At 48.1% G+C, this 21,009-nt stretch overlaps 2 protein-coding genes and 1 pseudogene across 7 annotated transcripts in view; 2 read left to right on the top strand and 1 right to left on the bottom strand.

The window, feature by feature from the left end:
• The window catches only part of FKBP15 (FKBP prolyl isomerase family member 15), a 48,098-nt gene extending 39,762 nt beyond the window's left edge, over positions 1-8,336 (top strand). The window contains exons 22-28 of the mRNA XM_008160896.3: positions 923-1,078; positions 2,253-2,405; positions 3,611-3,733; positions 4,304-4,411; positions 4,683-5,377; positions 6,201-6,297; positions 7,744-8,336. Coding sequence (XP_008159118.2) covers positions 923-1,078; positions 2,253-2,405; positions 3,611-3,733; positions 4,304-4,411; positions 4,683-5,377; positions 6,201-6,297; positions 7,744-7,821 — 1,410 coding nt within the window. The 3' untranslated portion in view covers positions 7,822-8,336. The remainder of the gene's footprint in view (positions 1-922; positions 1,079-2,252; positions 2,406-3,610; positions 3,734-4,303; positions 4,412-4,682; positions 5,378-6,200; positions 6,298-7,743) is intronic.
• SLC31A2 (solute carrier family 31 member 2) lies at positions 797-17,537 on the bottom strand. 6 transcript variants are annotated; one of them, XM_054727671.1, is made up of 8 exons: positions 17,432-17,537; positions 13,536-13,602; positions 12,000-12,189; positions 11,019-11,182; positions 9,667-9,823; positions 6,127-6,205; positions 3,500-3,640; positions 797-1,261 (listed from the first exon to the last, which is right to left on the bottom strand). In XM_054727671.1, the coding sequence occupies exons 1-5, from the start codon at positions 17,435-17,437 to the stop codon at positions 9,789-9,791; spliced, it is 462 nt and encodes a 153-aa protein (XP_054583646.1). In that variant the 5' UTR covers positions 17,438-17,537; the 3' UTR covers positions 797-1,261; positions 3,500-3,640; positions 6,127-6,205; positions 9,667-9,788. The 6 variants fall into 6 exon arrangements, with proteins under 6 accessions (XP_054583646.1, XP_054583650.1, XP_054583647.1 ...); XM_054727675.1 differs by lacking the exon at positions 3,500-3,640; XM_054727672.1 differs by lacking the exon at positions 6,127-6,205.
• Positions 17,436-20,086, top strand: LOC103303935 (selenide, water dikinase 2-like; annotated as a pseudogene).
• The last annotated feature ends 923 nt before the right edge of the window (positions 20,087-21,009 follow it).

Here is a 21,009-nt window from a genome sequence, read left to right as displayed (position 1 = left end):
GTTTTAACATCTATTTTTGTTAATAGTAAAGCTTTCATATATTTATTACCTACTTGTTTTCTTCTGTACCTTCTTTCCTTTGCCATCTTTTCTATTATAATATTAGTTTGATTTGTAAACACTATTAAGGGTATTAATCCTTTGCCAGTTATAGATGCCACAAATATTTTTCTAGTTTCTGTTTTTAAACTTTATTTATAGAATCTTTTGTTGTGTTAAAATTTTAATATCAGGGTAATTTCAGCCCCGTTGAACAAAGTGAGCAAATTTCTGTCTTCTCTATTTTCTGGGATGGTTTAAATATAAAAAGAACAAACTATTTCTGAGGTTTCAGTAAAACTCCCTAGTGAAGAAAATCCTTTTGGCCTAGTGCCTTTTAGGAGATAAATATTTAGGCTCCATTTTTTAGTTTCTTCTATGATTTTTATCAGTGTGGTGTTTGTGGTTTTTTTTAACCAATTCATTCTGATTTTGTGGCTGTTTTCAGTTTTTCATTGTTATAGATCCTTGTAACACAAAGTCTTCATGAACATGACTTACTGTTTCCTTAAGATAAATTATAGTTTGTGGAACTTCTGGGTGTGCATATTTTGAAATCTTTTCACAAGACTGCCAAATCACCACCTAAAGAGAGTGTACCCATTTATTTTCTTACCAACTGGGCATGAAAGTGTCCACTTCACTGTTGAGATATTCCCCACCTCTTAATAGAATTATAGTTGAACCTTTTGTTTTCCTCCTTGTTACAATTTTCCTAACCCCCAAGTAGCCAAGAATGTTAAATACATAGGGAAAATTAACTAAAAAATGCATTGTTTTCAGAAACGGAGTAAGGACTCATTGAGGTCAGTCACCACTACCACCATCTCCATTTATCCTCTATTAAATGGCTAGAGCTGATTATGGTTCTCTTGTTCCTAAGAACCTCTCAGAAAGGAAAAAGAAGTCAGCCCAAGAGCGCTGTCAGGCTGAGGAGGAGATGGATGAAATTCGCAAGTCATACCAGGAGGAACTGGACAAACTTAGACACCACTTGAAAAAGGCTCGTGTGTCCACAGACCAAGCAGCTTCAGAGCAGGTAATAGGAAACAGCACGTTGGAAATAAAAGGAAGGCATGAAGGGCTTAGAAAAGTTTCTAGTTTCTTCTTTATCCTTTATGATGACATTTCTCATAGTCAGTGCTCTCACTTTGGAGAAAGATGGGCGAACGCAATCCAGAGACAGGGGTGGGCAAAAGTAGGTTAAATTACCAGCCATCATCTAAAAGATAAATCATAAGTAAGAATACGAAATAATAACAATAAGAAGACAAATAATACAAATAAATAATATAATAATTAATAAATAAGTAATAATACAAGAATAAACTTTTGCCCACCCCTGTATATACAGAAGAGACAGGAATCAAATAGGTAATCTTTCTGTTTTTAAAGCTTAGTGGAAATTTAATTACGTAAGTAAAACATGAAAAAAAAGTCTTTATAAAAAAATTCCAAACATTTTAAGGTTAAAGTCCTCAACCACCAGATACCATCTTTCAGACACATTGTTACCCTTCAAAACAAGGGGGTTTATTTAGGTAATCAGCCAGGAGAACTGGGGATAGTGACAGGACACAGCTGGATCTCCAATCCATCTGACAGTGACCTTTCTCCCTGTAAGTTCATAAATTCATATTAGTTTGCCCATTTAATTAGAGTGAACTGATACCTCTGGGAATTTTGACAAAATTAAGTTTCTTCTGACCCTACAAAGTTTAGGGCCTGGACCCTGAGAAGATGAGCACATTGTAGTCCTGCCTTCTGGAACCTGTCTAGACAGTCACACCTTTATCTGGTTGGAGTACCTTTTGGAGTCCTGACAATGACATCTTCCTGTTTACCTTTAAAAAGTACATTTATGCCCTGCTGGCGTGGCTCAGTGGTTGAGCTTTGACCCATGAACTAGGAGGTCACTGTTCAAGTCCTGGTCAGGGCACATGCCCTGTAGGGGACGTGTAGGAGGCAGCCAATTGATGATTCTCTCTCATCATTGATGTTTCTCTTTCTCTCCCGCTCTCTCTCCCCTTCTCTGAAATCAATAAAAAAATTTTTTTAAAAAAGTACATTTACTTTCAAAGTAACCAAGGTCTTCCAAACAGTTGTTTCCCAATGAAGCTGGGTTATTAGCTTATTCTTTTGCCTTACAAAAGATGGGCTTCTCTGGATGCAACTTGGACCCCCAGGATACAGTGACTACATTTTCTTGGCAGCTGTCTCTAGTACAGGCTGAGCTGCAGACCCAGTGGGAAGCAAAATGTGAACACCTGTTGGCCTCCGCCAAGGATGAACACCTGCAGCAATATCAGGAGGTGTGTGCACAGAGGGATGCCAGCCAGCAGAAGCTGCTCCAGCTGCAGGAAAAGGTAGGCGTTTTCCCCCGGGCCAAACAGCTTAGGCAGCCCAGTTATATGAGACAAACAGGTTGTCTGAGTCTTGTTGTTTCTTTTGATCCTAGAGATGCTAATAGCTTAAAAACAAAATCACGCTTGTTCAACTCTCCACAGTAATATTTCACATTTATTTGGGATGGCAGATTAGTGACCTACTAAAAGAAAAAGCAGTACTAGTATCCTAAGCATGTTTTCCATTATTATTTGATCCTTTTATTAAGCGAGTATTTATTGAGTACCAGTTGTGTTCCAGACACTGTGGTAGGGAAAGGGCTTACAAAGAACTCTGCCCTCTAGAATTTCAAACAAAAGCAAGGGAGACAATAGAGTGACAAAGGTGGGCATTAGGTTCCGGAGGCCCAGAGAGGAAGTGCCCAGGGGAGAGGAGCCAAGAAGGCCAAGTAGCTTTTGCAAAGTGAAGAGGCAACATAACATTTTGGGAAAAGGCACTGGGATGGGATGGAGCATGGGTGTGTGGAACCATCTTGGCATAAAAATGAGAGGGAGAGAGAGAGCTAGGAGATGGCTTAGGGGCATGGTATGCAAGTCCCCATGTCTAGAGGTCAATTTCTTTCTTTAAAGCAGTGATGGGCAACCTTTTGAGCTTGGTGTGTCAAACTTCACCAAAAAAAACTGAGCATAACTCGGGTAGTGTGTCACTTTGAGGAAAAAACATTATTTCGCAAATGTTTCATCCTCGGCATGCGGCCGCTGAGGTGGCCGCGTGACATCAGAAATGGCTACACGTGTGTCAGTGCTGACACGCATGTCATAGGTTCGCCATCACTGCTTTATAGTATCCAGTTGAAAATCTTTGACTCAAAGATGATGAAGGCAATCTTATAGGTGAATAGGTTGCTTCTGATGTCCAATGTTCACATGTCTATGCGACTAAACTTATAAGCTCCCTTTTTCATTATATTCTTGACCTGATTAGGAACAAGGCAAGTGACCTTGTTGGGAAAGAGCAGGTGAAGTTGTGAGATGAGATTAAGTGATGAGGAAGTAGGTGCTTGAGTCAGCAGGCATGGGGTGGGGGTGGAGGGTGTGGACACCAGCAGACCTACCTGAGGTTGACACTTGATACTTAGGACGGTGCTCCTACTGGGTTTCCTGACTTTCCCATCTGGTAGTCCAGGTTCCCGAGCCTATAAGCACATGATCTGTTCCTTTTGCAGTGTTTAGCCCTCCAGGCCCAAGTCACAACCCTGACGGAGCAAAATGAACAGCACATCAAGGAAATAGAGAAAAATAAGTCTCAGATGTCTGGGGTTGAAGTTGCTACTGACTCATCAGAGAAGGTGAGCTGGTAATTTGAAGAAGCAAACTATGTCATACCAGGCATTCAGAAAGAATGTGGCCCATTTGTTGTGTTGATAACTTTTTTTTTAGCTTTAGTGATGCACCTTTTACTAGTATCTGACTTAAGTACAAGTTAACCCTTTGGAACCTGTCACTTTTGTGGTAAACCCTAAGGGCCCTATCCTCAATTTTTGAAGTGCCCCTAAATCACAGGAGAGGAGGGGGGAGTGTGCCACAGCACCCACTAGCCACCAATCCTGGAGCCCACAGAGCTCTAGTGGGGGTCACAGTGGGAGGGAGGCAGTAATAGATGGTCTGTGAGCTGTCCTGGGCATTGCTTCCCCATCCTTGATAACTCTTTTGACAAGTGCTGCTCATTGTTTGGCATTTCCCTCTGCATAGTGACTGCCTCAGTCTCTGAGTTCATGACCAGCTGTGTCCTGCTGTAGAGTTTTATGAAAGCTTCATTTTAGCCTTCCAAACGCTCTGGAATTTATATACATTCCTCATCCCTTGATTTGTGCACCGTACATTTTGGTACTGTTTTCTCCCCTCACATCTTCACTCAGGTCAAGAAGATCATGAACCAGGTGTTCCAGTCCCTGCGGGGAGAGTTTGAGCTGGAAGAATCGTACAATGGCAGGACCATCCTGGGGACCATCATGAACACCATCAAGGTACAGCCAGCTGGAGATAGTGGCATTGACACGGGGATCTCGTTGCTTAAGTACCTTCTAAGGGGTCGTGGATAAACAGTGATTCAAGACGGTTCACCAGCCATTCAGATGCCTGGAATGACTTTTGTCTGGACAGATAGGGGCTGCCTCCTGTGAGAGGAAGAAGCAAAGCCATTTGAACTAGATGATCAGATGTGTCTATAAGGTCTGAAGAACTAGGAGTGCCTGCTCATTCCTCTCAGTGATAATCTCCTCCTTGGCTTTTGAACAGATGGTGACTCTTCAGCTGCTAAACCAACACGAGCCAGAGACGGGAGAGAGCAGCAATGAAGATGAGGAAGAAGAAGAAGAAGAAGGAGAAGAGCAACCTCGGAGCCCTTCCCAGGAGCAGTCGGTCTCAGCCAGTTCTGAGGCGTCTCAAGCACCTTTAAGTAGGGAGACGCAGGAGTCCCCCGTGGTGCAGACGGAGCAGGTAGTCAAGGAAGCTGACCCACTGCCTCCTCAGGCCCTCCCCACCCCCCAGGAGGATGCACAGAGAAGGGAAGGGAAGTCCACAGAAGCAGAGGTGCTCACAGAGATAAAAGATGATTCGCTCCCACCCGAACTGGCTTGCATCCCCCCTCAAAGAGCTCTGGGGCCCCCGACTTCAGTCCCCCCGGAGCCCCCGGGCCCTGTAACTGTGGACTCTGAGTGTCAGGAGACACTTGCTGCCAGCCCATTGGGAAATGCCTGGGTTGGGGAGCAAGAAAGCTCCACGAGACTGTCCCTGGCTTTAGACCCTAAGAAGGGGGACCCACTGTCCTTGGAGCCTGAAAGTCCAGGAGGAGAGCCTCAGCCTCCAGCGTTCAAGAAAGAGGAAGATGCCACTAGTTCTGCTGGTCCCTCCAAGGAGCTGCCAAGCACAGAAGCAGGCTCTGTAGCTGCAGGGGCAGCGCTTGGACCCAAACTCTCTTCTCAGCATTCCAGGTATGTCCCCTTGAGCAGCGGTTCAGGGACAGGGTGGCTGCAAGGTTGTCTCTGGTTTTTCCAGAGCTGGCAGTTCGTCCCTCAGAGACTCACTGATGGACTGATTCACTTTTTCATTCATTCATGCATTGAATGTATTCAGTGATGCCTACTATAAAAGGCTCTGTAAGCCCTGTGATAGTGTGGTAGGCAAAGCAGATTTGGTTCTTAAGATAAGGAGCTTACAGTCTAGTGGGGACTGTTATGAAAGTATGGTAAGTACTAAAAAAAAGAAACTGGGTGTATAATAGAAAATAAAGGGGGAGTTATTCTACTTTAGATGGGGTGGTTAGGGATGGATTTTGAGAAGGTAACATTTAAACAGATCTGAAGGATGGGAAGGGGACTTCCATGCCAAGAGTGTGAGGAAGAGATTGCAGAAGGCAAGAACAGCACATGCAAAGACTCTGCGGTCGGAGGGGATGTCACACAAGGAACTAAAAGAAGGCCCAGTAGTAGGAGAGGGCTGGTAAGCTGATGTTGGAAAACTAGGTACGGGCCAAGTCATAGGAGATTTTGTGTTACTGTTAGAAGTTTGGGCTTTAAGTACAGTGAAAAGTTGTTCAAGGGATTTAAGCAGAAGAGTGACTAGGTCTGACTTATTAGCTTTAAAATATCTCTCTGCCTGTAGATTATGGAGGGAGACAGAGTGCTAGGAGGCCAGTGTGGGCGGAATTCCTGGGTGGTTACCACAGCTGTTGGATTCTTACCCCAGAGCCTGTGGGCACTGTGGTCTAGCGCAGGAACATTTTCTGTGACTTGATTTAATTGATTTTTCTTTCAGTCTCTCTGGGGATGAAGAGGATGAACTATTTAAAGGGGCAACTCTGAAAGTTCCAAAGTCCAAAGCACAGTCTGAGGAGGAGGATGAAGATGAGGTGGTAAGGAGATCCCACACACTGCCACGTCCTCACACCACTACCCGGGGGCTCTTCCCCACTGGCTCTGAGAAGAGAAATGGAGTCTGTTGGTGGCCCACTCCCTGGGCTCTGTGTGCAGGGCCCTGTGGGAGCGGGCTGGGGGCTGGCAGGGGGCAGCTCTGTAAGCATAATGGGGATGGTCAGGTACCACTTTATTCTTGAACAAGGACCACAGTCTTTCTCCATGCAGGAATGGTTTTCACTGTAAGTGAGGAAGGTTGGGCTGATTAGTCCTACATTAGAATGCTAATGCCTCAGGTTTTCTCAAATCCGCTAGGATATTATTTATATTTAAGAATTGGAGAGGACTTTGAAGATTGTCATGTCTGGCATCCTTGTTCATAGACAAAAGAGACTGAGGCTCGGGAAGATTAAGTAACATGTCCCAGGTTATATAGCTGACTCAGGGTGATATATCTGGTAAATATAGAGCCAGAATTTTAGCTGAACAAAACCGAAGCAGTGAGCCACATTTTAAAACCCTGTACTGTCAGGGTTTGGAGGTCACTTGATTGATGCCCAGAGAGAGGGACAAGGTCCATTAGTCGGTGGTGGGGATGGACCTCTGACCCTTTGGCTGGCCCTTTGAAGACAGATTCTGGGTCAGAGTAGCTTACTGGAGCAGAAGATACCTTGGTAGAGAATATCAATCCCTGCTACCCCCATACGACCTGTTTCCTGCCAATGCAGAAGGAAAAGGCCAGGAGCTCAAGTCATGAAAAGTCGGTGGAGTTTCCTCTGTGGCCCTTGAATTCCCCTTACCCCCCTACCTGGCCAGAGAGAGTGAAAGAGGGGCCAGTGAGACCAGGGGAGTGGGAGGCTGTGGCCCTGTGTTCTAGGCTTTCTTCATCACTTGGGATTCCCCAGTTAGTATATGGCCATACTTTAAATTCAACTCTCTCGAATGATGAGGCCGTGTTCAGAGCCAGACAGGCCACCTGAGGCCACAACGTCGTTTTTCCAAGTGTGATTGCATTCTTGCCAACCTCCCTTCATCCTCCTGTGGTCTCTCCTGCCTTCAGGCCACTCTGCTCTGTTTCTTCTCCTACTTCCATCTCTCCCCTTCACCCCTTCTTTCTCCACACGAAATATGTTGTTACTGCATGAGCGGAAACCTGTCAAACCAATACATGTGTTTCACAAATAAATGACAAACTTAGCCAAACAAAGTTGGTCTTCTCGTTTCTGTTGAAAGATTTTTCTCCCTTCTCCTTCAGCTTGTCTCAGCTTTATCTGGAAGCCTAGGTTTGCTGGCCTCAGGGTTGGTCCTTTTAGTAAAACCCTAACCAACTCCCTTCTTTCCAACCTTTATTCCAACGGATGTTGACTCACTTCACCTCACACAGGCGGGAAGCCCCGCTGGTGCAGGAACAAGTGAGGACTGACTCCTTTTTCCTGTTTTGTCAGAGCTTGAAGGGACGCCCGCCCCCAGCACCCCTTTTTGGAGATGATGACGATGACGATGACATTGACTGGCTGGGATGAAGACCCAGGAAACTGATACAAAGGTTTCTCTGCTGAACCTTCCCTAAGCATGATTTTGCACAGCCAGCCCTGGGTCTCGGTGAGCCACAGGGTGAGGTGAAGGTGAGCATTCTGAGGACAGTAACTCAGAGAATCTGAGTTAGCTAACTTCTGAGCCCCCCACCTGGCTGGGCGAAGAGGAGTGTGAGCCCGTCTTCAGAATGCTGCGGGGGTCAACAGCCGACCTGGTCCTGCCTCAGGGTCCCGTTTGAAGGAAGGGCTGGTTGGCTCCCTTCTAGTCAGTTACCTATAAGAGTCCTGTCCTCGTCCAAGCCTTTTATTCTCTTCACTAACTCAGACTGCTGTGGGGAGGCCTCCATCTGCCTCCCAACACTCTCTCCCTGGTAGAACCAAGGGTGGGTTACACCTTCTAAACCCCAGTTAACAGCCTTGCCTGCACTCCTGGCACATTACCTTTCTCTGCCTTAAATCTTTGAAATTAACCAAACAAAATAAATATATATAATCAAACTTGACTCAAGCTCTTGGGGAGAAATTGAATTTGGTTCTAAGGGCTGTCTGTGCTCCTCTCTGGGACTCGGAGGTAGGAACTGTAACAGATCTGGGTCAGTTAATGTGCATCAAACCATGGTGACATATTCCCTTTGGTACCTAACCCTGGGATGAGGCTTTCAGAACAAAGTCACCCTCCGCTGTCCCCGCTCATCCCAGCTGCATTAAGGCTCAGGGCCTGGTGGCTATCTGAGCACCAGTCCTGTCATCCACTCACTCCTGCGTGTTTGGTCCCACCTAGGAAGTCATGCAGAGAAGGTGGGAGGTCCTACATTCCATCCCTCAAGGCCCCTGAGAGACTTCACTTTGAGAGCAGCTTCCATTCCCTCTGAACTCAGGGCCCAGACCAATGAAGACAGGAGTGAGAAAATAATTTTACTGCTTCAAAGATCTTTCCAAGACCATGCAACCAGTCTTCAAAAAGTAGAATAATTTTACTAAAAATGCCTGATTTTAAATGTTGCTAAGACAGGAACCTGAATTCCACTTTACCTAGCCTGACGTCATCCTTTGTGACGACAGCTTTGAACCTGCTCTCACACGCGGGGCTGGGAGGCAGTGAGATCTACCATTGACCAGGCCTGGTTGACAGATAGGCACTGTTGTTGAGCACTTTGTACAGACTGCCCCATCTCTAGCAGCCCTTACAGAAGACAGTTATCCCCACTTAGAGAGGCAGCCAGGCCGTCTGGCTCTGCCACTTACTGTAAAGATACTGTATCAAACTGACAGGTTACAAACTGAGGAGGGAGCCCAGCTGGTCAGGACATAGAAATGGATGTGTGAGGCTCCATCAGCAAGACTGCACGGGACTTTCTTACACCTGCTGTGACGTTCAGCAGCTTTCCAATTCCCTGCAAGTGTGGGGAGTGTACTGAAGGCATCACATACTGTACTGTGTCAGAGTTACTTCTTATTGTAAATTAAATCTTGGTTTCGATATATTTTTTGCTTCTGCCCTCAGGGAAAGAAAGTGCTAATAATTGTGCCAACACAGGTATTTATAGTCCATGTTCCAGCTACTATTTTTCTCATGGCACCCGATCTCTATTTGTTACATGAACAAAAAAGCATGACTGTTGCCCTGGCCAGGTGGCTCAGTTGGTTGGAGCATCATCCCGTATACCAAAAGGTTGCAGGTTTGGTTCCTGGTCAGGGCACATACCTAGGTTGCAGGTTCGATCCCCGGTTGGGGCACATATTGGAGGCAACTGATCGAAGTCTCTCCCTTCCTCTCTCTCTAAAATCAATAAACATATCCTCGGGTGAGGATTGAAAAAAAGAATGACTGACCAGGCTGGTATTGTGGAGTGCCTGCCTGTGGGCCCAGTGTTTCAGGGCTGGGCTTCCCTGAGCTCAGAGTTGTCTTCATAGCAGATGGACACTCGGTCCTTAGCCCTCCCTGCTCCATTTGCTCACTCCGCTCCTGCAGTTGTAAGGGTTACGGGTGCTGTTTGAATAAGGAGAAACAAAAAGAGTCACACAGTACTTAAAAATATATATTTATTAAAATGTATTTCTTTCTTAATTCCCAAAGCTTAAGACCATCTTTCTTCTAGCCCACGAGGCACCTGAGCATAGACGTTACAGTGCACAGCAGTGCTCGTCTCTCCCTGGGTCTTGTTTCCTTCTCTGTAAAGTGATGAGGTTCCAATCTCTGGAGAGTCCCATCCCACTCTACAGGTGTGATGCTTTGGTTTGACTGCTTATTGCATCGTCAGTCAATCCTCCCTCCCCCATGACTTACTCAGTATTTTAAGTGAATGAATCGTGCTTGTTATGGGTGAGCAGTACATAATAAATAAAAACATTAAGTATTGTTCAGTGCAGTTATCGGTTCTGCATAAAAGAAGGATCGGATAAAAGGGGGCATCCAGGCCCAGGCACCTAAAGCCATCAGACGGTCTTCCTCCTGCTGGCAGTGCAGCTGGTGGGAGGAGCTCCCTCTATCCACAGGAGCCTGGATCACAGTCCTGCTTCTCTACTTTTATCTGCTGCCACTCTCCCCCTAAGAAAGGGAAACAGGTCCCAGCAGATGCTGCCATCCATCATGAATAAAATGAAACCATTTCATTAAAAATTTTGTTTTGTATTAATGTGCAAAATTGCTAACCAAGAGTTCACTGAGAAAAAGTAAGAAATCTTAGTCTATCAGCATGACCCGTAGAAGAGACAATCTTCTCAGGTTCCAAAGGCAGAAAGGTGAGAAAAGGAGCCAGTTTGGTCTCTGTCCGCCAAAGACAGAGGGGGCCAGGAAGTCCGATGGAAGATGCTCCTCTGGGTAAGGCACAAATCAGGAGAGCAAAGGATACCTGGGTTCCACGTCCTTCACCCAGAACCCATCTCCCTGTCTTAAAGATCTTTGGAAATGCTTAAGTTTTGAATCACAGATAAGCCCCTGGGCTCTGTTGTCTCCATTCCCCCGCTGGTCACAGCAGCCTTCTAAGGCACAAGACCAGGCCTGGGCTATCTGAGGAGAGGCGGCTGCAATGGCATCTGAACTCCAGGGAGCGAGTGTTGGCTTCAGCTGAAAGTTTCTAGGAGCGGCGAGGAGCACCCATCAAAAGCAAAAGGAGGCGTAAGCCTGGAAGTACAATGTCAGCTTTCTCCAGCCCTCAGTGCCTGCTCAGCCCTCGCCAGCTAACCTGTGCTGAGAAGCGGGTAGGCTAGGTAGTAGCCCACAGCCGAGCCCAGGACCACGCCAAGGAAAATCCAGGTGTTGTAGGACATGACAGCCAGCATTATGAAGTAGCCGATGACCACCTGAGCGATGTGGATTAGAGACTGGCCAAAGTGACTCAGAAACCACCTGGATAAAAAGGAGAGGCGAGTTAATGTTGGTAACGAGCTGAAAGCCAGGGGTTGGTATCGGGAAGTAGGGAGAGATGACAGAACCAGCTTATTTGTAATTTGTATGCGTAACCCAGGAGAGATTTCTTTTTAAAGAGACATATCAGAAACCACTGCTAGAGAGGGGCTTGTACAAGGAGCCTGGGACAATCACTTCTCTACTTAGTTCTGAGCTTCCTGGAATCCTAGGCGAAAAGGGAAAACGAGATATGTCATCTATCATGTCTGATCGAGAGAATACAAGGTCATTTTCATCAATATGGCTTTTCCCCCTCTGAAAACGGGAGCGGTATTACAATGGTAAGAACTGGGATCCCAGATGGTTGCCCTATCAGGATGGGAAGGGAAGAAAGGCCAGGACAGAGAGGCTGCTTGCTCCCCCACCGATGTGGATACATTGCTGACAGCAGTTCTTACCATTTGTGGGGACCGCTTTCTTGCAGATCCCATCCTGGGTTTGTAAGCCTTAGTGACCTGAGGGAGCCTAATGAGATTTAGGGGCGGGCTGGGTGGACACCCCTGTTGCTAGACTGAGGCCTGCACCAGAGTTCTGAGCCTCCCAAGTGGCTGTTCGTACAGCGAGTTCTGGCCTGGGCAGCTGGAGATCTGGGCTCTAGTTCACCTCACTGCTTACTGATAAGCTCTTTGACACGTCCTGGTCCTTCCGGAGGCCTCCATTTCCTTTCTGCCCTTTGGGGTTAATGTAATGTCCTCTGGGCCCACCCTACCAGGTGAATGTGGGTATTCTGCCCATTTCCCGCACCCGTGCCTGTTACCTGAGGCGGGGTCTGCTGACTGGGGGTAACTCTGAGCTTGAAGAAGAACCCTGGTCTGACTCCTCGTGCTGCTGGCTGGTGGAGGTGGGCATGCTCACCAGGCTCTGGTGGAGAAGCTTGGCTTTGCCAAACTTGATGATTTCATATAGCACAGACAGGAGCAGGATCACCAACACAGAAAGGGCCATGCCTGTCAGAGGATGCAGAGTTACAGAGACCTGGCCAGGCCAGCTCTGCCCCCCTTCCCGCAGCTTCCCGGGGACCTGTCAGGTGGCGGAAAGCACCCCCACCCATTCCCTCTGAATCCATTCCATCTCCCTGTCCTGCAGCTTCTTCCCCACCCCCTTTGGGCTCAGAGCTTCTGCACTGTCTTTCCCCTTCCAGTCCTTCCTTGATGGGGCTGGCCAACGGCACTGTGGCTCTGAGATCAGGAAGAGTATCGGCCTGAAAAAGCCGGGGCCGAGAGGGAAGAAGCCATACACCACCGCCCCAGCTGCTCCCCCAGCAGGCGGCACAATCTATCGGGACTTCTCGTTAAGGGAAGAGCAGTCTAGCAAGGTCCTGTTTAAGTGCAGTACACAGAAAAGTCTGGAAGGAAAGATTTACAACGAAGGAGCATAATTATCTCAGCAAATTTAGATAGAGGACGTTTTTATTCTCAAGTAATTTCCCAAAGTTTCTACTGTGTGTATTACTTTCATAATAATGGGAAAACCCCAATAAATTATTTTACCAAAACGTTAAGTGCTTATTAGAGCTGCTGTGTAAAATTAATTGCTAATTGCTACTTCTATTGTACAAGTGGACTTTATTGGGCTCCCAGGAGGAAATCGTCTTCAAAAGAGGCAGGTTTTTAACATATAAAATTACAAGTAATTACACGCCTGGTAATAAATTCAAACAGTGCAAAAGGGTTTGCAGTGAAAAGTAAGTCTTCTTCCCACCCCAGGCTCCCAAACTCCAATTCCTCTCCCCACAGCAGCCTGTTAGCAATACCCTGAATAGCCTTCTAGGGATACAAAATACAGGGTGGAGCAAAAGTCGGTTTCCAGTTGTTCATAAGGAAAATCTTATCCTATATAATAAAGAGCTAATATGCTAATTAGACCGAGCAGCTGAACGACCTTCCGGACGACCTTCCAGACAAAGCCAGGGCTGAGAGGGCCGGCTGAGGATTCGAGGGACTGCGAGAGTCGAGCCCTTTGCATGAATTTTGTGCACCGGGCCTCTAGTAATACAATAATTAATAAATAATAAAAAGAATAAATTCTGTGTTTTGTGTGCTCACAACTTTAAATCTACCTTCAGTTCCTTCCCTGTAATAGAGGGGGAAACTGCATCCCTGGCCTCTCTCTGGGCCTTTGTGAGGATCAGTGAGAAAAGGGAGCCCTTGGCAATCTGAAAGGCAGTGGTTGCAAACAGAATCAGAAATGCAAAGTTCCCACTCAATGTTTATGCAAGAGGAGTCAGGCTTATACCAGTAAAGAGAACCCAGGTTCTCCATTGCCTGACGCCGGAAGGCTTCCCAACTCTTACCTGCAGGGCTGTGGACATTCCAGAAATCAAACAGAAGCACCACCTTATCTGAGAAGAAGAAATGCATCTGAAAGAGAAGGGCATCTGCATCACAGGGGGCTTAGGGCAATGGAAATTGTGGTCCCTCATACTCCCCAGCATTCTCTTCTAAAGACCCAGAAAAATGGTGTCACTGCACTTAAGTGCTAGAAGGGCCATTGGTCATCAGGGCCAACTGTGGCCAGACAGGGCAAGGACTTGCCCAAGGTCCTGCAGTGGGTCAGCAGCACAGCCATAACTGAGCTGGCCCTGCTCCAGGTAGAAGTGAGGTGTGGGGTGCCCATCCTCACTGGGCCAGCCAGGCCACAGTGCTCTCGGATCAGGCTGAGATGTCCCTTCAGTGCCCTCCAAACCCAATGGGAAGCGCTAGTCTGAGGAACAACTTCTGCTCCGGTGGTGTGTATCGTGAAGGGGCCAACGGGCAGCTGTCTTCAATCTGTCCTCCACGTCTCTTCACTAGTTCACTAAACATTTGCTGAGCCCAATGCTATGGTCAGCATTATGGGCAAAGGTTATCGGTCTGCCCTCCACGAGCTCACAGTCGTACAGAAACAATGAAGGTAGCAGCAATGAACTTGCAGTAGTGCCTGTCTGAATGCTCTGCTCAGAGAGCACCTGGTCCTCCCTCTGTTCCAGGTGGCCTCTAGGGCTTTTCATACATTATCTCATTTCACTGCAGTTTCTGTGTGACAGGGACAATTAGACCCATTAAGTTAGCCGAGCTGGGATTCCAGCCCGATCTAGTTGGATGCCAAGCCGGGTGCATTCCAGTAACCATGCTGCCTGTGCTATGAGCTGGGAACTGGATGGTGATTCCAAGTGGCCACACCAGGCTTAATGACTGTGTTTGGCAAGATGAAAGCCATTTGGATCAATTAGGTTCATCCTCTCAGGGAAGGGAAGTTCGCCTCTAGTCACCAGGTGAGACCACAGCTAGAAACAGTAGCTCTGCAAACACATTCAGTGTTCATCCTGCTAAGGAGATCCTGGCCGAGTTGGGCCTTTGCCTTCTAAGACAATGGCCAAATATTAGAACCCTCAAATGTCAGAGCTAGAAGTATCCACAGAGAGTTTTTTTTAATTGAGATGTAATTGACATATATTATCTTATTTTCAGGTATACATAATGATTCAATGTATGTATGTATTGCAAAATAACACAATGTAAGAGTTAACATTCATCACCAAGTTATAATTTTTTTTCTTGTGATGAGAACTTTTAAATCTATTTTATTTATTTTTTCAGAGAGTTGTGTTTTTTTTTAGTCCCGTGGTTTTCAATGTTGTCCCCCCCAACCCCCGCCCTACCACCACCACCAGGGAACATTGGCAAATAAAATCTTTATGGTGTGGCTCAGTTCCATTCCCGGTCAAAGCACATACCCAGATTTCGGGCTCAATCCCCAGTAAGGGCATGCAAGAGGCAGCTGATGAATGATATTTTTTTCACTCATGTTTCTATCTATCCCTCTCTAAAAATCAATAAAAACATATTTTAAAAATTTATTTTAAAAAATCTTCCTTATAACTCCACTATATAAAACACAGGGTGTAGAGAAGAGAGGGGTCTGAGCTTTGCTGAAAAACAATGATCTGGTCCGACTCTGGCTCCTTGCTATGCACATCTCATTTCCAGTTGGGAAAGTGAGTCCCAGGAGGGGAAGGGACTTATTCAGGACCTCATCAGAAGGAAATGGAAACCTAGGCAGGCTTTTAAAAATCAGGTTGAAGAACTTAAAAAATAAAACTAGCTTTTTATCCCAATTTGAAAGTGGTACTTGTTCAATGTAAAAAGCGGAAACAGTACCCCCAAAAAAGTAAAAATCATTTTGAGCCCTATGCAGAGATATCCCTTGTTAAGATTTCAAAAAGCATATTTGTTGACATGGCAAAATGTTCACAAAAGATATGCAAACACGCACAGGTACAAATAATCCTGTGAAACTCCATTTATGCTGGAGTTGAACTCATTCAATTTAGCCCCAGGCACAGTCCCTGCAGAAAGGGGGCGGGGAGGGGAGGAGGTGGCCCTCCTCCTTCTCTGAGTTCACTTGATCTAGGAGTTGGCATGACTGGAATGTTCCCAGTGGCTAATCAGTGAAGTTCCCTAACTGGGTCCCTTCTATCATCCTTGGGCCTGGGCCAGCTCTCTCAGGTGCCCCAGATGGCTAGACCTGAACACCCACAAAACCGTGAAATTAACTCAGCCAACAAACATTTACTTTTGTAGTGCTAGGGGTGCAGATCCTGGAGATAGAGGGATGGGTGAGACAAGTCCTTGGCCAGGCGTCCTCAAACTACTGCCCGCGGGCCACATGCGGGTGTTTTTGCCGTTTTGTGTTTTACTTCAAAGTAAGATATGTGCAGTGTGCATAGGAATTTGTTCATAGTTTTTTTTTTTTTTTTTAAACTATAGTCCGGCCCTCCAACGGTCTGAGGGACAGTGAACTGGCCCCCTGTTTAAAAAGTTTGAGGACCCCTGTCCTTGGCCCTCATGAAGCTATTGGTCTCTTAGGGCAGAGGGTCGTGAACAGGTCGTTACAATGGTGTGTGTAGTCGGCCAGAGGGAGGCATAGGAAGGCCTTCTGGGGGTGTGCTGGGGACAAAACCCCCTGGAGACACCAAGCCAGCTTGGGAGGCAGGTGGCTAGGACATCTTCTGAAGCAGGAAGACAGACAGTCCAGTCTGTTCCAACCTGGAAGTGCCCACCCAAGGGTCTGGTTCTCCCTCACCTGGGGTGAGGAGCTCAGGAGGGACAAAGCCTCACCCACCTGGGCCTTTTCGCTGCAGAAAAAGTTTCAAATCAGCGTGACGTGGGCCCTACGGAACACTGCGGTCAGACGTGCAAGGGGCAGGGCTCTGATCTTGTTGCGCATTTAGGATGAATCTCAACCTCCTGCAGCTGGGTTTAACCTTTATCTGTGTTGTCTTCAGCGCCCCGCCCAGGGCAGGGAGAGGCTGTGGTGAAGAGAGCAATCAGGGGACGTGTTTTGGTCTGTGTTTTCTCGCTTGGAGTTAGCTACCCTTGGAGAAAAGCTCCCTCGTTTGTAAACCAAAGAGTGTAAGGGGGACGTTCAGGTCGCCGTCCTGCCTGGGGCTGGCGGGGGAACTGTGCACAAGCCCTTCCCATCTATTTCCCCTTTTAGTGAACCGGCAGGGGGTGGGGGAGGGCGTTTGACTAAACGATCTGTGTTGCCTTCCTGGATCTTAAATTCTACGACGTTCTTCACGGAGGAAGAAAACTAGATGTTTTTTTTTTTTTTTCAAAGACCAAAGGGTCTCTTGCAAGCTGTCATCCTCTCCAGCGCAGGTGAACTCTACCGAGAAAAACAGTTTGTCTGAAACGCGATTTCTGCAAGTGTGTACACACACACACACACACACACACACACACACACACACACACACGAATCAGACCACGCACCTGCCAAGGCAGGAACCTGCCCCAAAGTGCGCGCCGGGTCACAGGTTGTAATGCACCGGGCTCCCCTCCTCCTGCGAGCGTCCCCGGAGCCACCCCAAGGCACTGCGCCCTGGGCAGGGGATCCCCGGACTCGCCCGTCTTCCCCCACTGCGCCCCCACCCTCAGCTGCTCCACCGCTGGCGCTCAAGAACCCCTCGTTCCGTCGGACTGACACCCAGCAGGAGGGGCAAATAAAACCCCAAAGCCACCTCCAGCCCTACCTCGCGCGTCTCCCCAACCGTGTTCTCGCTGTTGACAGAGCTTCCAACACACCCCCTCCAGCAGCCCTTGGCCGGGGCGGCGGGCACCTCGGGGTGCCGGGCACTGCGGCTCCAGGGGCCCGGCCCCAGCCGCCTACCCCGCGCCCGCTGCTCTCGGCGGCGCCCAGACTCACCTCCATGGTGAGCGCGCTGGGTGTGCGCCGGGCACGGACCTGCCCGCTCCGGACTCCCGGTTCCGAGTCCTTCCAGCAGCGGCCGCGATTGCGACTAGGGCCTGGCGGTCACGTGGTTGAAGCGAGACGGGCGCGCGGGCGCCTGGGAGTTGTGGTCCCCACGGCGCACCCCACTCTGCGCGGCCTGGGGCGCACCCACTGGCGCGCACCCACCGCCGCCGAGCCCCAGGCCCCCGGCCGAGCGGCGCCGCGGGCCGGCCCCTGCGTTTGGCCCCTTTTACTGTGAAATGTTCATTGCTCCTCGTAATAAATCAGGTGACGCTTAACTCGCGTTGAGTTGAAAACTGGAAAAGTCCACCCTGTGGACATAGTAACAACCCATTAGAAGTAAATTAAAGAAATGATTCCCCAGGCTTTGAATGTAGCCATTAAAAAAAAATCTGACTAGCAAAAAGTAGTACACAGTGGTCATTTTAATTTATATTTCCTTGATTGCTAGGATAGTAAACTATTTTTTATGGGCATTTTCTTTTTTTTTTTAAATATATTTTATTGATTTTTTACAGAGAGGAAGAGAGAGGGATAGTTAGAAACATCGATGACAGAGAAACATCAATCAGCTGCCTCTTGCACACCCCCCACTGGGGATGTGCCCACAACCAAGGTACATGCCCTATGACCGGAATCGAACCTGGGACCCTTGAGTCCGCAGGCCGACGCTCCATCCACTGAGCCAAACCGGTCTCGGCTTTATGGGCATCTTCATGTTTGTGCATTGTCTGTCCATTTCATCCTTCCAGTTGGGCGGGGCGGGGGAGTGTTTCTGGGGAATGAGGAGCTTGTCACAGTATTTAATTTTAAAATATCTGCATTCAGTAACCCTTTGCCAGTCGTCCTGGGAGGGAGGGGGGGCTCTTCGGAGAAATCTTGCCAGAAACAGTACTAGCCGACCTTGAGCCTGGAGTGTGAGTGAGCTCCGTTCAAACCCTGAGCCAGCGGATGTTGGCTATGGCACCTGAGCCTCAGCTTCCTGGTCAGTAAAAGGGAAATAACAGAATCTACGTCCTAGGGGTGGTAAGGCTCAAATGAAGACTCTGCGTTAAATTCTCGGCGCCCAGGAAGGCCAGGACCGCATGGTGTGCCCTGAATCCCGCGGCGCGAGTCGTGCTTGGGGACAATTTCTGCGGCAAGAATCTGACAGTTACTCGGTATCAGCTGGAGTAGAAAATAAAGAGGACTCCATGCCAGACAGGCTTGGCGGCGGAAGGCTCTGTGGCTGGTCTCTAGGTCCGAACTTCTGGAGCTACCGACCCACGGAGGCCCAGGCGTTGGGTCTCAGCCGGAGCTGGCGGGCTTCTGGGTCATGAAGCGCTGAAGCTTCAAGGTCCCCCAGACTCTTGGAGAGACTGACCTGCGGCCCCCCTGAGATTGGGCCTTGGCTGGCCTGCGGGTCAGGGTGGGATCCAGCCCAACCTTTCCAGTCCTGGGCATAGGGATGGACTCTTGCATCATCATCATCCCAATGGCCAGGGCTGGGATTGGGATGACACAGGAGGCACAGAGGCCTGGCGCTGTGCAGACACGGACTTCTCCTCCCCCTTGGCGGTAGATCCCTACATGATGGGGTGCATAGTTTGTGCCAGTTTGCTGAGTGACCTCTGAGCCGTGGGCATGACTGAGCGTGACATGTTGCCGTGACGCAGCATCCGCCGGAATATGATGGAGGAGCAACGAGAAAAGATAACCCCGCTCATGATCAAAGGCTTTCAGCATGCTGCTGAGGAAGGTGGACAAAGCGTGGTAAAGCCTTGGATTATCGTGGGGGTGGGGTTGCCACGTTGGTATGTCAGCCCAGTGAATGCATAATGCCTGGCAGGTGTTGGGGATGTGCTGCTGTTAACAAACCCTTGGGAACCCAAGTTGCTGTCCGTGCCCACCAATGGCTGGATGATCCTGAAAGAGGGAATTAGAGAAAGATAGTGGTCTCCAGAGAACAGGTAGAGCTGGCTTCTCAGGAAACAGGGACTGCTGTGTCAAGTGGGTTAATACACACATTTAATGCCCATGTCGCAGGCTTTGGCATTCTAGGACACTCTCAGAATTTTGCAAAGCAACGGCTCCAGCCGGTTTGGCTCAGTGGATAGAGTATCGGCCTGAGGGATGAAGGGTCCTGGGTTCGATTCCAGGCAAGGGCACGTACCTCGGTTGCTGGCTTGATCCCAGGTCCTTGTCAGGCCATGCAGGAGGCAACCAATCAATGTGTCTCTCTCAGACACATCCATGTTTCTCTCTCTCTGTCTCTCCTCCTCCCTTCCACTCTCTCTAAAAATCAGTGGAAAAATATCCTCAGGTGAGGATTAACAACAAGAACAAAAAAAAACCTTGCAAAACAATGGAATTCCTTTATTATACATAATCTGCCAGTCATTGCCAAGATGGCTGCCATCAGCAAGGCCAGTGGGCACTTTGGACTCCTTCAAGGAACCTCAACAGAAACTTCTGGGCATTTACTGATTTGTCTTCCAAGGGAACAGGCTGCTTGCTTTTGTTCTGAAATAAAATCTTTCAAGTATGGAGAGGGGCACCAAGCATGGACTGTCGGTTGGCATGGTGGAAAAAGCAGGCCGGACAGCCTGGATCACTGACAAGCCTTGAGTTACTGAGTTTCGACCTCCTGGGCCACCGTTGCTGCTCTTGCTCCAGGCAATTGCAATGCCTCCTCTGAGTCTAGCTCATGAGATAGAAGAGCAGAAGTTGTTTGGACCTTAGAGCCTTTGTGCACAATCATGGACGACTCGCAAGAGTTGATTTTGAGAATAAATACCCTAAGAAGGCTGCCCGCATAGTAGTTCCACAGTTGCCCTTTCTAGATGATTTGAATCAGCCCATCAAAAGCTGCGCATTCCAAGGCCAAAAATAACATTTTGGACTTCAGGGGGAGGTTTGTTCCACTCTTGCATAGAAGAGGAGCAGAAAAGCCTGCTTCCTCTTTCCAAGAGCAAGATGAGGCCATTCCGGTTTGAGGGGTTTTTCTTGGCACTGAGTTGATTCGTTTCTGCACAGGGAGTGGGGTTATTTATTAAAATTACATACATGCCAGCCCTAACTGGTTTGGCTTAGTGGATAGAGCATAGGCCTGTGGACTGAAAGGTCCCAGGTTCGATTCTGGTCGGGGGCATGTACCTTGGTTGTAGGCACATCCCCAGTGGGAGGTGTGCAGGAGGCAGCTGATTGGTGTTTCTCTCTCATCGATGTTTCTGGCTCTCTATCCCTCTCCCTTCCTCTTTGTAAAAAGTCAATAAAATATATATATTTTTAAAATGACATATCAAAGCCCTGGCCAGTGTTGCTCAGTGGTTAGAGGGTCAACCCATGCACCGAAGGGTTGCAGGTTTGATTCTGCATCAAGGTGACATGTGCCTTAGTTGCAGGTTTGATGCCCCACACAGGTTGACAGTTTGTGGGTGTGCGGAAGGCAACCAATCAGTGTTTGTCTCTCACCTCTCTCTCTCCTTCCCCCTCCATCCCTCCCTTCCACTCCCTCCAAAAAGCAATAGAAAAAATAATCTCCGGTGAGG

This window comes from Eptesicus fuscus, chromosome 15 (assembly GCF_027574615.1).
Source record: "Eptesicus fuscus isolate TK198812 chromosome 15, DD_ASM_mEF_20220401, whole genome shotgun sequence".
NCBI lineage: Eukaryota > Metazoa > Chordata > Mammalia > Chiroptera > Vespertilionidae > Eptesicus > Eptesicus fuscus.
The sequence above is the reverse complement of the archived record's forward strand: the minus strand, read 5'-3'. Positions and strand labels throughout refer to the sequence as shown.

What these genes read in the sequence shown, in the direction of transcription:
- SLC31A2 (XM_054727671.1), bottom strand. An exon ending in GTCAGCAGACCCCGCCTCAG is followed by an intron (nt 11,183 to 11,999) that starts GTAACAGGCACG and finishes CTTTTTATCCAG; the next exon opens with GTGGTTTCTGAGTCACTTTG. An exon ending in CTACCCGCTTCTCAGCACAG is followed by an intron (nt 9,824 to 11,018) that starts GTTAGCTGGCGA and finishes TTATTCAAACAG; the next exon opens with CACCCGTAACCCTTACAACT.